Source organism: Elephantulus edwardii, unplaced genomic scaffold (assembly GCF_000299155.1).
Source record: "Elephantulus edwardii isolate Elephantulus edwardi_28Jun2011 unplaced genomic scaffold, EleEdw1.0 scaffold00024, whole genome shotgun sequence".
Taxonomy (NCBI): Eukaryota; Metazoa; Chordata; class Mammalia; order Macroscelidea; family Macroscelididae; genus Elephantulus; species Elephantulus edwardii.
In genome coordinates this window covers 23,440,123-23,456,037 of record NW_006399774.1, presented here as the reverse complement: position 1 = coordinate 23,456,037, position 15,915 = coordinate 23,440,123, and the positions used below count along the sequence as shown (strand labels likewise).

Here is a 15,915-nt window from a genome sequence, read left to right as displayed (position 1 = left end):
TATCTGTCTTATAATTTTTTAGTGTGATCTGCACTTCTCTCCTGCCTGGAGCACTAGACCACAGCCCCACTGCCTAGAGGCCCCTAGTCCCTCTGCCTGGTTGCCCTGGTCCCACAGACTGGACCTCTGGTCCTGCTGCCTAGAGGACCTGGTGCTGCAGCCTTACTGCCTAGATGCTCCTGACCACCACCTGGAAGCCTGACTCAACTGTCTGAAAGACTTGGCCCTGCCACCTGGATGCCACACTGCTTAGAGGACAAGCCACTGCTACCCCTCTGATCTACACTAGGGATACCAATCACAGATGAAGCTATTCCCCCCACCCTCACACTCTAGACTTCAGCTGCCTTTAGCCCTGGGCACCTTAGACCCACCAACTACAGAAATGGCTCACAGTGAAAGCTACTAATTCATAGGCCATATCTCTCCCCAACTGAAGCAAGTCCTCCCTTGAGTCAAAAATACATAGAGCAATTCAGGCAAGGTAGCTCCCTGGGTCTCTTCTGGAGCAGTGACTTCCTGAGCCAAAGTTTTCAGACCACAAGCCTGCTAAGATCTCAGGCATGAAAAACACTACCACAGCAATGTCACAGAAGACACAGACTACCTCACAAGCCCAAAACAAGATGTCATCTACAAAGAGGACACACTATCAATGGATTTCCTGAAGCCAGAAAGTCTGATGGAACTTTGTGAATCAGAATTCAAAAGAGTAATGACTGAATATTTTCAATGAGTGAAAGTCAAACTTGAAAAATTACAGGACTCTGCAAGCAAAAACAGAGGAACTAAAAAAAAAAACCCCAAACAAACAGCCTCCCTGGCCACACCCTCTGCCTGGACGCAGCCTTGACTGCTGCCATCTCCCCGCCACATGGCCTGCCGGCTCAAGACCCCCAGCTCTGATATGTCACCTTCTGGTCACCTGTTTCTCCTCAGCATCATAAGCCTGGTTCTCCCCACCAGAGGACTGATGTTGGAAACCACTTCCATTCCTGGAACAGAACTGAACTCTGTGGAGCGTCATGTTCAGACTCAAGTACCAGACACAGTCCGCCCAGAAGACCAATCCACTCCTCAGACTTCAACTGCAAAGACTCGCAAAACAACAGAGAACAAGATCACAATCCAAAGCCAGAGCCCAGCCCAGCCCCAGCAACCAATGGGGAAGGACATGTCTCTCATGAGAGATGTAGAGATCGACAGAAGGGGCATGAAAGATCCCACTGAAGACACCACACTCTCTGAGAGACAATCTTTGGACAAAGACATCAGGACAGATGCCCATGCACCCCAGAAAGCTGGGACAGATGAAGCAGTGAATAATCTCTTTTTCTATGATGAGGACACACTATGGAAGCAGGGTCTGTTGGTTGCAGCAGTGCTGTTCATCACAGGCATTGTCATCCTCACCAGTGGTAAGTGTAGACAGCTGCCCCAGTTATGCCGGAATTCTTACAGGTGAGTTTGTCGTGAACATAAATGGGCACCTGGACACTGAACACACCCCTGTCAACTCACCATGCCCAGTCTCCTTCTGTGCTTCCTGGAGCCTACAGAGTGGACAACATATGAAGCTGGGCCCAAGAGGAAAGATACAGATGGAGCCAGAGTGGGGACTAATGTCCCCAAGTCCCTGTCACCCAGTCCTGCTGTCTCAGGCACTGCCTCCAAGTTATCCATTCTGTTTAAACCAAAATTAAAGCCAGTGTGGTTCTTGAAAAAACAAACAAACAAACAAACAACAAGACAATGCAGGTAAATTAAATTAGGCATGAGAGACTCTGGAAATACAAGAAACTACAATTCAGAATATGAGGGCCAATGTTTCAGATGCTGTAAACATGTTGAAAGGACACATAATGAAACACAGATCCAGTAAAACAGAAGACAGAATTGTCACCACTGATCTGCTAAAAGAAAAAGCAGAATCAGATAGGAAGGAAAAATAAGAACATCTAAGAATAATGTGGGACACTATCAAGAGGAATAACATGCATAACCGGAATTCAAGAACAGGAAGAAGCAAGTAAAGGCATCAAGACAGTTGTGGAAGAATTTCTAGAAGAAAACTTTCCAGGCACAATGAAGAATGAGAAAATATATATTCCAGAAGCTGAGCAAACACCATATAGAATAGAACCCAGAAGAAAACAATAAGGCATATTATAGTCAAATTCAGAATCAAAGATAAGGAGAAAATTCTGAAAACAGCTAAGGAGAAACTAAGAGTAACCTGTAAAGGAGAGCACATAAGATTAACTGCCAATTTCTCAGCAGAGATCATGCAAGCAAGAATACAGTAGAATGACATATATTGAATACTTAAAGATTACATTACAACTGTGAACCAAGAATACTGTACCCAGCAAAATTGTCCATCAAATATGAAGGAGAGATCTTAGAATAGCAGAACTTAAGGGAGTTTGTAAAAACAAGACCAGTATTACAGGAAACATTGAGAGAAGTCCTTCTCAGAGAGGTTCCACAGAAAGCAGGATGGAATAAAGTAACTTTGTAAATAAATCAGTATAAAATTAAAAAAAAAAAGTAAAGGGCTCTGTATTTCTCCCCCCTCCAAAAAAAAATGGAACTCAACAATATGATAGCAATAAACCCTTATTCTTTAAGTAATAAAGCAATCATTTGTCTATTTGCTCTGCTGGATAACATGGAGTTGCTGTGATGCTGAATACTGTACCATAGTCTTGTCAAATACCATTATGCTTACCCATCATGTACAATGTTTGTAGGAACTTCCAGATTGATTGGGAAGGAGGAATGGCCTTTACTTCCAAACTAAATGCCTCTGGAAACTCTTTACACTCTATAAATGTACAGAAATTATGTTAGTTATAGAAAAGAGTTCAGGTGTTTTGTGCAGGGCTCGCTATGAGTCTTATTTGACTTGATGACACTTAACCACTGCTAAATGAAACTAGTGTTGTAATATCTGGAGGAACATTCTTCCTCTTTGTAGTACATCACTCTTTGTCAATGTTCTGTATGACATAACCTGAGTATGCTGTGATGCTGAACTTTGTGCCATTAGAGTATCAAAAATGATGATGGTTTCCCAATGTGGACAGTGTTTTGGTGGAGCTCCCAGTTGTAAAACAGGTTTGGCAGCAGGAATGGCATCTATTTCCTAAACCACATGTCTCTGGAAAATCTATAAACTGGTGATATTTATGGAAAGATATTAGGTCTATTATTAATAGAGTCACTATGAGTTGTGCTTGACTTGATGGCAATCAACAACAACACAACTCAATAATTACACTGAGCGTAAGTGGTTTAAACGCATTACTAAAGAGAAAAAGAGTAGCAGATTGGATAAAACAAAACAAAACAACGAAATCCATCAATATGCTATCTACAAGAGACACACCTGAAAAATGAAGATAAAGAAAGATTAAAAATGGTGGTGGTGGGAAATATACCAAGCAAATGGGAACCAGCTAAAAGTAGGAGTAGTGATATTAATCTCTGATAAAATATATTTCAGTGCAAAAATCATTACAAATGAGAAGGAAGGTCACTATATAATGCTTAAAGTGTCAAAAGAACAAGATGACATATGCGTAATATCTATGCACCAAATAATAGAGCTGCAAAATATAGACAGCAAACAATAACAGAACTGAAAAAAAGAAATATAAAACACCACTATAGTAGTAGGATTTAATACAGCACTCTCAAGACAAGACAGAATTATCAGAAAGAAACTTAACAGAAATGCTGAATAATTAAACCACACAACAAACCAACTCGTTATCTATCTATCTATCTATCTATCTATCTATCTATCTATCATCTATCTACCTATCTATCAATAATCAAGTTAACGACACATAACTACAACAACATACTATATTGGTTGTTTATTTAAGCCTCTTGTTTAAAGTCTACAAGACTTCGGGGAGGGGATTTGTATTTAAAAGCTGGTTGTTATTATATTTTGGAGGAATATTCTTCTAAGTGGTACAGCACTCTTCTATCAATATTCTGTACTGAGGTAACCAGGGGTTGCTGTGATGCTGAAACTTGTACTATTGGGGTGTCAAAAGCCATAATGGTTACCCAAGTGTTTGGTGGAGCTTCCATTTTAAGACAAGTTTGGAAACAAGGAGCAGCATCCATTTCCAGAAACTCTATGAATTTTGATAAATGACAATAGTTATAGAAAGACTTCAGGCCTTTTGTTCATAGGGTAGCTCTGAGTTGTGCTCAACTTGATGGCAATCAACAACAACTATACCACCTTCTCGAATAGGCATGAACATTCTTCAGAGTAGATCACATCTTAAGTCACAAGGCAAACATCAATAAATTAAAAAACATAGAAATAATACAAATCATCTTCTCAGACCACAATGTTACAAAATTAGACATTCATAATGAGAGGTTAAAGGAGAGAAAAAAAATCATACATTTGGAAGCTAAACATCTTGCTTCAACATGAGTGGGTACTAGAAGAACTACAAAATGAAATTAAGAAGTTTCTTGAAATGACAATGAAAACACAACTTACCGAAACCACTGGGAAACAGCCAAAGCTTTATTAGAGGCCAATGTATAATACTACGCAAACATATCAAAAGGTAAGAAAAAATTATAACTGACTAACCCAAAATCTACAACAAATTAAAAAGGACAGCAAAAAAATCTGATCCTCTCATAAAAATACTGAAATGATAAAATTTAGGACAGAAATTAAAAACAAAAGAATACAGAAAAAAACACACCTTAAATCATCAACAAGACCAGGAGTAGGTTCTTTAAAAAGGTCAATAAAATTGGCAAACCACTATTAAAATTAGCAAAGGAAAAGAAAGAAAAGACACAAAAAATCCAAATAAGAGATGAAAGGGGCAATGTCCCAACAGTACCAATTAAAATAAAAAAGGTTAACAATAGAATACAATGAAACACTATACTCAAACAAATAAGAAAACCTAGAAGAAATGGACAAATACTTAGAAACCCACAACCTGCCTAAAGTGACACAGACTGAAATTGAACAACTGAGCAGACCCATTATAAAAGAAGAAATTGAACAGGTAATAAAACATCTTCTAAAAACAGCAACAACAACAACAAAAAGCCCTGGACCTGATTGTTTTACAATTAAATTATATCAAACATTCAGAGAAGAATTGTCACCAATTCTATATTAAGTATTTCAGAAGATAGAAAAAGATAAAATTCTTCCAGATTCATTCTATGAAGCAAACATCCTTGATACCAAAGTCAGGTAAAGACACCACCAAAAGAGAAAACTATAGGCCAATAAATCTCATGAACATAGATACAAAAATCTTGAATAAAATTCTAGGCAATAGAATCCAATAGTACATACAAAAAATCATCATGACAAAGTGGGATTCATAGCAGGTATGCAAGGATGGTTCAACATAAGAAAAACAATGTACTTCATCATATCAACAAAGCAAAGAACAAAAACCACATGATCCTATCAATTGATGCCAAAAAGGCCTTTGACAAAATCAAACACCCTTTCCTGAGTAAAACTCTCAATAAAATAGGAATAGAGGATAATTTCCTCAACATAGTAAAAAGTATATATGCAAACTCATGAGCCAACATCAATATCAAAGAAGAGGAATTAAAAGTATTCCATTTGAGAATAGGAAGTAGGCTAGTATGCCCACTATCACCCCTCCAATTCAGTATTTTATTGTAAGTCTTAGCAAGAGCAATCATGCAAGAAAATAAGAGGTATTCAAACTGGCAAAGAGGAGGTAAAGTTATCTCTACATGTAGATGATATGATTGTATACTTGGAAAACCCTAAAGCCTCAGTGAGAAAACTACTGGACATAGTGGACCAATTCAGCAAAGTGGCAAGATACAAGATCAATATACAAAAATCAATTCTATTTCCCTTCAGTGACAAAGAGAATACAGAATTGGAGCTAAGAAAAACAATACCCATCAAAATAGCTGACCACAAGATTAAATACTTTGGAGTAAATCTACCTAGAAACACAAAAGACCTATTAATAGAAAATTACAAAACACTATGACAATAAACAAAAAGAGACTTGGAGAAATGGAAAAATATGCCATGCTCATGGATAGGAAGATGCAATATTGTGAAAATGACAATTCTAACAGAGGCAATCTAAAAGTTTAATGCAATCTCAATACAAACACCAATTCCATTCTTCAACAAGATGGAAAAGGGAACTTCTAATATCATCTGGAACAGAAAGAGACCCCAAATAAGCAAAGCACTCCTGAAAAAGAGAAACAAGGTAGGAGACATCTCACTGTCTGATCTCAAATTCTACTACAAAGCTGTGGTGATCAAGACAATGTGGTATTGTACAATGACAGACACAAAGATCAATGGAATAGAATTGAGAACCTAGAAGCAAGTTCATCTACCTACGGTCAACTTATTTTTGACAAGAAGATGAAATCACATAAGTGGAGAAACGAAAGTGTTTTTAACAAATGGTGTTGGCAAAATTGGAAAACTACCTGTAGAAAACTCAAGTACGACCCACACCTTACACCATACACAAAAACCAACTCAAAATCTATCAAGAACCTAAGAGAAAGACCAAGGACTATAAACTTCATTAGAGAAAAGCTTAGAACTCCAGAAGCCCTAATTCACAGCAGTAACAGTCTTCCAAGCATCCTGAAAAGCCTACAACCAAGAGAGAACAAAATAGAAGAATGAGACCTTCAAAAAATCAAATCCCTATACTCATCAAAAAAGTTCTCTGTTAGGGTAAAAAGGAAAGCCACAGACTGGGGAAAAAAATATTTGGTGATGACATATATGATAAGGAACTTATATTTAGAATTTATAGAATGCCCCAGCACCTCAACAAAATAAAGGTAAACAACCCAATCACAAAATGGGCAGAAGATGTGACTTAGATGTTGCTCTTTTAGACTCCTGCTCAGGAATACCCCAACCACAGAGGAATAGAACAGCACCGTATCCTCTGCTGTTTTTTTTGTGGATGGGACCATTGTGATTGATAGAGTTTTGATTACTGCTTAGAAATAGATTGCTAAGCATTTCCTCCTGTCCATTCGAGGCTACAATCTCCAGTTAAATCTGTTTAGGATCACAGTTGTACACAAACCCCAAAGACAAGTGAAGGCTGTGAAGGCAAGGATCTTCTTCATGGAAAGTGAGAATTTTACCACTGCACTACAAATAGAAACTATTACTATAGCTTCCAAATGAAGAAATTCATTACTTTGTAACCTACACATTCTGCATGATTTCAACCTCCGTTGCTCTATTGAGAGCTGAGTTTAGCCCCTTAAAAAGAGCTGGCAAGTGAGTATTGAGAATGAAAATCTAAAAATTCAGATATATATACACTTCAAGCTGATGTTGGTAGGTGCTGTTAAATGGATTCCAATAAATGATTGATCAAAACCTTGTCTAATCTTGAACCTTCCTTATAATATCTGTGCTTAAATATATTGTTGCAGTTCCTGTGTCAGTTAATCTCATTGAAGGTCTTCCTTTCCTTCTCTGACTCTACCTTTACAAAGATGATGTCCAGGTCCAAGCACCGGCCCTGCCCAACAACATGCCTAAAGTATGTGGAATGGTGTTTCACCATCATCACTTCTAAAGAATACCTTGGTTGAACTTCCTCTAAGAAACACTCGTTTGTTCTTTTGACAGTCCCTGGGATATTCAGTATTCTTCACCAACACCACATTTCAAAGGCATCAGTTCTTTGGTGGTCCTGACTCACCATGCAATTTGCACATGCACATAAAATAATTGAAAATACCGTATCAAGCTGTTGTTGTTATGTGCCATTGAATCTCTTGCAATTCATAGTGACCCTATGTACAACAGCCCTAAACCTGCTCCATGCTGAGTCAACTTTATTGGCTCTGACAAACCTACTCCCATGACCCCTGTCACTGAATCAATCCATCTCATGTAGGGTCTTCCTCTCTTGTGCTGTCCATTTACCCTTCCATGATAACCCTCTCCAAGGACTGATCCCTCTTTGTAACAGGTAGACTAGGCTTCAGAATCTTTGCCTCCAAGGAGCAGACTTGTCTCACCCTCTCTAGGACAAACCTGTTTGTTCTCCTAGCAGTCAATGGTATATTCAATACTTTTCTCCAGCACTACAGCTCAAAGGCATCAATTCTTCTATTATCTCTAGTCATTATCTAGCTTTCTGATGCATAGAAAGTAATTACAATGACTATGTTCTGGATAAGGTGTACCTTAGTCTCCAGACTGACATCATTGATCTTTACTACTCTGGAGATGTCCCTGACAGCAGACTATCCCTTTTGATTTTCTGGCTGCTGGTACCAAGAGCGTTGATTGTGGAGCCAAGCAAACTAAAGCTGTAGACAATCTCAATCTCTTCACCATCCATCCTGATGCTGCCAACTGTCTCAGTGGTGAAAATCTTTGTTTTCTTGATGTTGAGCTTCAATCCATATTGAAGGCTGCAGTCCTTGACCTTCTGCAGCAAGCGCTTCAGGTCCTCCTCAGTTTCAGCAAGCAGGGTTGTGTCATCTGCACATCACAGACTGTTGATGAGTCCACCTCCAATCCTGATGTCACGTCCCTCCTCACAGAGCCCAGCCTCCCAGATCATTTGTTCGGCATATAGATTGAAAAGGTGTCAAGATAGGACACATTCCTGGCATACACGCTTCCCAATTTTGAACCATGCAGTGTTTACTTTCTCTGTTCTGATGACTGCCTCCTGGTCCAAGTATAGGTTTCACATAAGCACAACCAAGTAAGTGTTCTGAGATTGCCATTCTTCTCAGAGTCAGCCACAGTGTGTTGTGATCCACCCAGTCAAATGTCTTTTGCATAGTCAATGAAGCACAGATAGACATTCCTCTGGTACTCTCTACTTTCAGCCAAAGTCCATCTAACATTAGCTACAATATCCCTTGTACCACATGCTCTTCTAAATCAAGCCTGCACTTTTGGTAATTCTCTGTTGACATGCTGTTCTAGTCATTTTGTGATAGTTTTCAGCAGAATTTTGTTTGCATGTGATAGTAATGATACTGTTCGATAATTTCCATACTCTGTTGGGTCACGTTTCTTGAATGGCTTATCAACCTACAAAGATGAAAATCTTCTGATTTCATTTGCAAGAAACAGTCCCACAAATCATAATGAATGTTTATTAAAAGGCAAGTCTGTTTGTTGTTTCACATGACTCTCTCCAATTTAAAAGTTGAAATAATAACCTTTGACAAACCCAGTTTTGCTGTAGTTATGGTAGACAATGATTTTAATGTTCTCATGACATCTCAGAATTTAAAACTTTTATAAAATGACAAGCAAACAAGACTAACATATTAAAAAAGCATTGAGAGTTAGAAAAGTTAGAAAACCCATGTGACTAAAGAGTGTCACTTATTGTTGGCTTCATATTACCGTTTTTTGTGATGGCACAGAAAGCTGGGTAATTGTACATATATTGGTTCTAGGCTATGGAAAATGAACAAATAAGCTGTCTGTTTTCTTTAATAACCAACTGGCATAATTTCTGCAGTTTCCAAAAGTAATATAACTGATGCATAAACATTTTCAAAATAAGACTCTGTGTTTATTTCTAGCAGTGTGATGCAAAACATTCAGCAAAGACTAAGCTTTTCTCTCCTCCACGCTAGAGTAAATTAAGCTACATCCAAGGCCAAATTTACTAGTAATTCTTTCCTGCCCCAAATAAGAAACATTACGTTCTTGATGTTCTTTCCTCATTTAACTGGCAACCACTGAGTTCTTATTCAGATGTTCCCATTAATAAGAATAAAAGGGAAAAATTTAAAAACAAAATTTTTTTAGATATTGCCATTTGTTGTTTTCTTTAAGGGTCAAATGAGATTTATTTCTTTTTCCTTAATATTTTCTTTTAAGTGAAAGTTTACACAGAAAAATATTTTCCTTTAATAATTTTTGTACAGATTGTTCTGTGTCATTGGTTCTGGCTTTTGCAATGTGACAGCATTCTCATTATTTCCTCCTGGTAACACTGTTTCCATTGGTTTAGATTCCCTGCCTCTATTTACCTTCTCATCTTTGCTTGTGGGTAAATGCAAACCATTTGATGGCACATAGTTTATTGTTTAAGAGAACACATTACTCACTAGTGATTTTGGCTTTGGTTCTTGTTAGGTTTTGTCCCCTTTGTTCTTTTCATTGTTAAAATGTCATAAAAACAATCATAAAAGTGCCAAGAAAATTATCAAATATTCTTACCATCTCCATAGCAGCGCAAAGATGACTTTTATGGTCACAGATTGAGAAAGCAGCTGCTGGTTTTGTCTCCCCTCCATATTTGTTAATTGTATAGTAACCTGTTGTTTTTCCTTCTGGTGACAGTACTGTTTTGCTAGAGGGTATTTTGAATGTAATTAAGTGAGAAGTCAAACCATGACATCCCAAAGATGACGTGCTGGAGATGATCTATGAAAAAAGTACTTGCAGATAAATAACACACATGAAAGGAGCAAGAACAAAGTGAGGGTTGCTGAACCTGACCTCCATTAACTCCACAAGAAGGATCTGTCCCCATCAACATCCACATGCAAAACCGATAGCTACAGTCAGACCTGCTGTCCCATGCTCCTGCACATCCTTTCACCAGTTCCAACAATATTCGTAGTAGCGTCCAAAATCCATTACAATGGCCACACAGAACTCACAGAATCATACTGATGACTGTGAGGTTTGAGTGTGAGGCTTATTAGGAAGGCAACAGGACAGAAATCAGATCAGCAACAAGCAACAGTACATAATAAATGACTATGCAATCCCTCAGTCTGGACAAGATTAACAGATTATATAGAGTGACAGCAAGACACACTAATCATCCAATCCCTTCATTGTTCTGCAAGCTTGGGGAAGGCCTCTGGCTCTGATTCCATGGAGCAACAGATCCAGCCAAAAAGACTATCAGCAGTTCCGCATCATACTAATATTACTCCACTTCTCGGTCCAGCCGACTTCTTCTGAGACTCAGTAAACCCCTTCATCATCAGTGTACCACATCTCTTTCCTACCTCAGTACACAGTATACAATCCTCAGTCCAGACAACTTCTCATCCACCGGCAAGCTTGGGATAAGTCAACAAGTCAAGCTACCGCTTCTGCGTTGGTCTCACTTCCTCTTTCCGGAGGCTGTATTGCTCTTACGTAGTTCTTGGTCTAGGATTCACGCAGCTGTTGGAGATGAAGGTGGACCACGTCAGGCAGAGTTGAGGCAGCTGAATCGGGTTAATGTGTTTGCAGGTCAGGTCGTTGAGACAGCTAGCTAAACGGTGGGCTAGGAAGCCATTTTAAGCAACAGAAAGCCGTAGCCATAGACCCACTGCCCTGCAACAAGTTTTAAGTAGAGTGATGTGCCAATCGTGGTAATGGGCACCCATGCTGGACAGTGTTGGCTGGAGCTTCCCGACTAAATCAAGCCTGGAAGCAGGAGCGGCATCCACTTCTGAAATGGCTTGCCTCTGGAAACTCTATGTACGAACAGTGCTCAGGCTGTTCGTTCATAGGGTCGCTATGAGTCGTCTACCACTCGACGGCATTAAACAACAACAACACCACCAGTATAAATTAAGATATACTCAGTTTTGCTCATATGTCTACAGGTAAATGGTTTCATCTACTTTGTCCTCCAGTTTCTATGCCTATTTCACCTTTTTAATACTTAGCTGTTTTATGATAAAGTTTGTTGTTGATTGCTGTCGAGTCAAGCAACTCTATTAACAAAAGACTATATTCCTTTTCACAACTATCGTCAATTCCAAGTTCATAGAGTTTCCAGAAGCATGTGGTTTGTGCTTACAAACCTGTTTTACAACTCGGAGCTCCACCAAACACTATTCACGTTGGGAAACCATGTTGGTATTTGATACCCCAATGGTACAAGGTTCAGCATCACAGCAACCCAGGTTACTTCATACAGCACATTGACAAGGATTGATTTACAAATTGGAAGAATGTTCCTCCAGATATAAACAGCACTAGTTTCATTTAGCAGTACTTAAGTGTCATCGAGTCAACTATGACTGAGAGTAAGTTTTGCAAAAAAGACCTGAACTCTGTTCTATAACTCACATCATTTCTATACATTTATAGAGTTTAGAGAGTTTGTAGAGTTTCCAGAGGCATCTAGTTTAGGAAGTGGATGTCACTCCTGCTTCCCAACATGAATCAGTCTGGAAGCTCATCCAAACATTGTGCATAATGAGTAACCATTATGTTATTTGAGAAGACTATGGAACAGTGTGCACCATAGCTGTTCAGTTCAGCAAATAGACAAAAGACTGCTGTTTCATTTAAGGAATATTCATTCTAAAATTAATGAATTAGAAAATTGAAACCTGCAGGGTTTTAAAGCCACGCCTTTGGGCAGACTTCCCCTCTAGGCAAAGGCTCAAGGACACCTGCTCTTGAGTGTCCTATTATGATAAAATTCAGGTATTAGAAAGCTAGAGTTTATTTTTTTAATTTGTAGAAATGTGTACTAATGAAATGCATTCAGTCAAAAGGAAAAGATTTCTTCCCATTTCATTAGTAACTAGTTGTAGTCTGTGCACTTTAAAATATTTATTTCTGATTATAGATGCATTTCAAGTAAAATTTATAAATAGCTTACAGTTAACTATTACCTCAGTCTTAAAAAAAGAAAACAAAACTGGAATCTTCCTTTAAAGCATTGGTGGTGAGACTTTGGCTTTCTTACCGTGGACACTTCAGTAGAGAGCAATTGCTAGACAAGAACATTGTGTTTAGTAAAAGGACAGAGAAAACCAAGGGTGGAAGGATGCAATCACTGCAACAGTGGACTCAAATAAACATACTGTGATGGTTAAGATGGTCAGTATGGGTATCTATGATTTATGAGTTAGCATTATGGTGCAATTTCCTCAGTGAGAGCTGATAGGACAATCTCTTCTTGGATGATACCTTACTAGATATCTAACAGAGCTCTCTTTTTCTCATTCTGGACCTTGCATCTGGTTTGTCACATCTGGTTCTTTGGATCTTGGTGATTGATCTTGGATTCTTCATCCTCTGCAACTACGTGAGTGAGAAGAATTTTTTTCTCTTGAGGTCTGACCCGTAGACCTAGAACTTGCTAATGTCTATGCACATGTGAACCATTTCCTTGGAATAAATCCTATTTTCTATCTATCTATCTATCTGTCTATCTATCTATCTATCTATCTATCTATCTATCTATCCTCGTTGGGTTTGAATCTATAGAGAACCTAGACTAAGACATATATCAATGATTAAGAAGATGTCTCAGAACGAGGCACTGTTTTGTTCTACATGAGGTTGATATGAGTCAGAGCTGATTAAACAGCAGCTAAAAACAACAATAACATTAGGAAAACATGAATAATCCATTATCTTTGAATTGACAATTAACTGTGTAAGTTAAGGAAGATTTGAGTGGATCACTCAAAATCTGAGTATATTATAAGCAAACTTTCCAGGCTGGTACAATATTTACTGTTTTCATTTCATTCCAAGCTGCTCACAGGAAACTTGATCAAGAAATGCTTTTATAAGGGCTTCTGCCATGGAGTGGCACACGTAGGGCAACTCTGTTGCTCTATGTGCGGAATCGACATCAAGAGATTTCGGAAGCGTAATTTTTGCCTACCAGGCAGCTGGTGATCATTGGTCCCGGCACCTTTAAAAAAAGAAAAGAAAAGAAATGCTTTTATTATCAAGTGTGCAGGAAAATATACAGTGGAAACTGTGATTACTCTTAAATATACTTCCTGAACACTCTGACTTGAATTCATATTCCTGGTACCCGGTGCTCTTAATCACCTTGTTTATACTTAATCACCTACCTTGTCAAGCTTTTATTTCTTGGTCATCACTAGTAATGATGTTCCAAGGAGGTATAAAAAGAAACAACTTAGTCATGCATTTGTCTAAAAGTCAAACCAAATATTTGTTTGAGGTTCTAAATATTTACACTTTACCCACTAATTTTTATTTTCCTTTATGTTTTGCACATATTTTTCCAGAGTCAAAATATCAATTTCTCTACTTCATTTATTGATGTAATGTATTATACAGAAGGAAACAGTTGCTGTTATTGTTATTGTATGCTGTTGAGTTACTTACAACTCATAGCGACCCTATGTACAACAGCCCTGAAACCTGCTCTATCCTGTGCCAACCTTACTGTCTCAGAAACGCCTACCCTCACTACTCCAGTCACTGTATCAATCCATCTCATCAGTGGCCTCCCTCTCTTTCTCCATCCCTCTACCCTTTGAACCATGATGTCCCTCTGTAGTGACCGGTCCTCCTTGCAACATGCCCAAAGAATGTCAGATGAAGCCTCAGAATCATTGCCTCCAAGGAGCAGACTGGCTTTACCCTCTCTAGGACTAACCTGTTTGTTCTCCTGGCAGTCCATGGGATATTCAACACTCTTTTCCAACACCACAGCTCAAAGGATCATCAATTCATTTTCTTTGTGTCTCTAATTAGATTTATTCCCAAGCATTTCATCTTCTGTTCATTGATTGTAAATTATATTGCTTTCTTGGTTTCTTTTTCTGCATTATCTTTGTTGCTGTCGAGAAATTCCACTAATGTTTATATATTCATCTTGTATCCTGCCACTCTACTATATTGGCCTAGCATGTTTAACAGTTTTTTGGTTGAGGCTGTGGAATTTTCTGGTGTACCCTAGTATATCATCATCTACATAAAGTGATGGTGTTACCACCTCGTTGCTGATTTGGATGATAAATGTGTGATAAATTCTGGGTTATATGGCACATGCACTTGAGAAGAAAGTAAACTGAGTTGTAATTGGGTGAAGGACCCTAAATACATCTACAAGGTTGAGTTAGTTAATTATATTTTTTAGGTCTTCTGCATCTTTGATGAGTTTCTTTGAGTTGAACTATACTTTGGTGAGAGTGGTATGTTAACTTGCTCAGCATTTCTTAAGCTAGAAGAACTGAAGAACAAATTCAAGTTTCAAGTTGCAATACTTAAGGATGCTTTGGGAAGAATATTAAATGATCCAGGAAGTATTAAAACAAGATGGAAGAGTATACAGTCACTGTACCAAAAGGAATTGGCAAACACAGAAGAATTTCATGAAACAGCATACGAGCAAGAGCCTGTGGCAATGAAGGAGGAAGTTGAAGCTACTTTGAAAGAATTGGCAAAAATAAGGCCTCAGGAATTGATGGTATACAACTGACATATTTCAACTAACAGATGCTGTTCTCGATGTGCCTTCCAAGTTGTGCCAAGAAATCTGGAGGAAAACCACTTCACCAACTGACTTGAAGAGGTTTGTTCCCATTCCAAAGAAAGGTAACCAAACAGAGTGTGGAAATTATCGAATAATATTATTAATATCACATACAAGAAAGATTCTGCTGAAGATTATCCAAAAACAATTGGAACAACACATCAACAGAGAACTACCAGAAGTGGAGGCTGGGTTTACAAGAAGTTGTGGTACTAGGGATATTGTAGCTAATATTAGATGTATCTGGCTGAAAGCAGGGAACACCAAAGGAATGTCTATCAGTGCTTCATTGGTTATGCAAAGGCATTTGACTCTGTGGATCACAACAAACTGTGGCTAACCATGAGAAAAATGGGAATCCCAGAACACTTGATCTTGCTAATGCAAAACTTATTCTTGGACCAGGAGGTAGTCATTGGAAAAGAACAACTACATGGTCCAAAATTGGGTAGGGTGTATGCCAGGAATGTGTCCTATCTCCATACCTTTTCAATCTATATGCAGAACAGATTATCCTAACACCATGCTTCTCCTCATAGAGCCCAGCCTCTCAGATAATCTGCTCTGCATACAGGTTGAAAAGGTATGGAGATAGGACACATCCCTG

General features: G+C 38.4%; 1 protein-coding gene across 1 annotated transcript; it reads left to right on the top strand.

Annotated features, from left to right (window-relative positions):
* Positions 1-907: 907 nt before the first annotated feature.
* On the top strand, positions 908-1,465 carry LOC102871149 (FXYD domain-containing ion transport regulator 5-like). The gene has a single exon (XM_006882838.1). The coding sequence runs from the start codon at positions 908-910 to the stop codon at positions 1,463-1,465; it is 558 nt and encodes a 185-aa protein (XP_006882900.1).
* Positions 1,466-15,915: the final 14,450 nt, after the last annotated feature.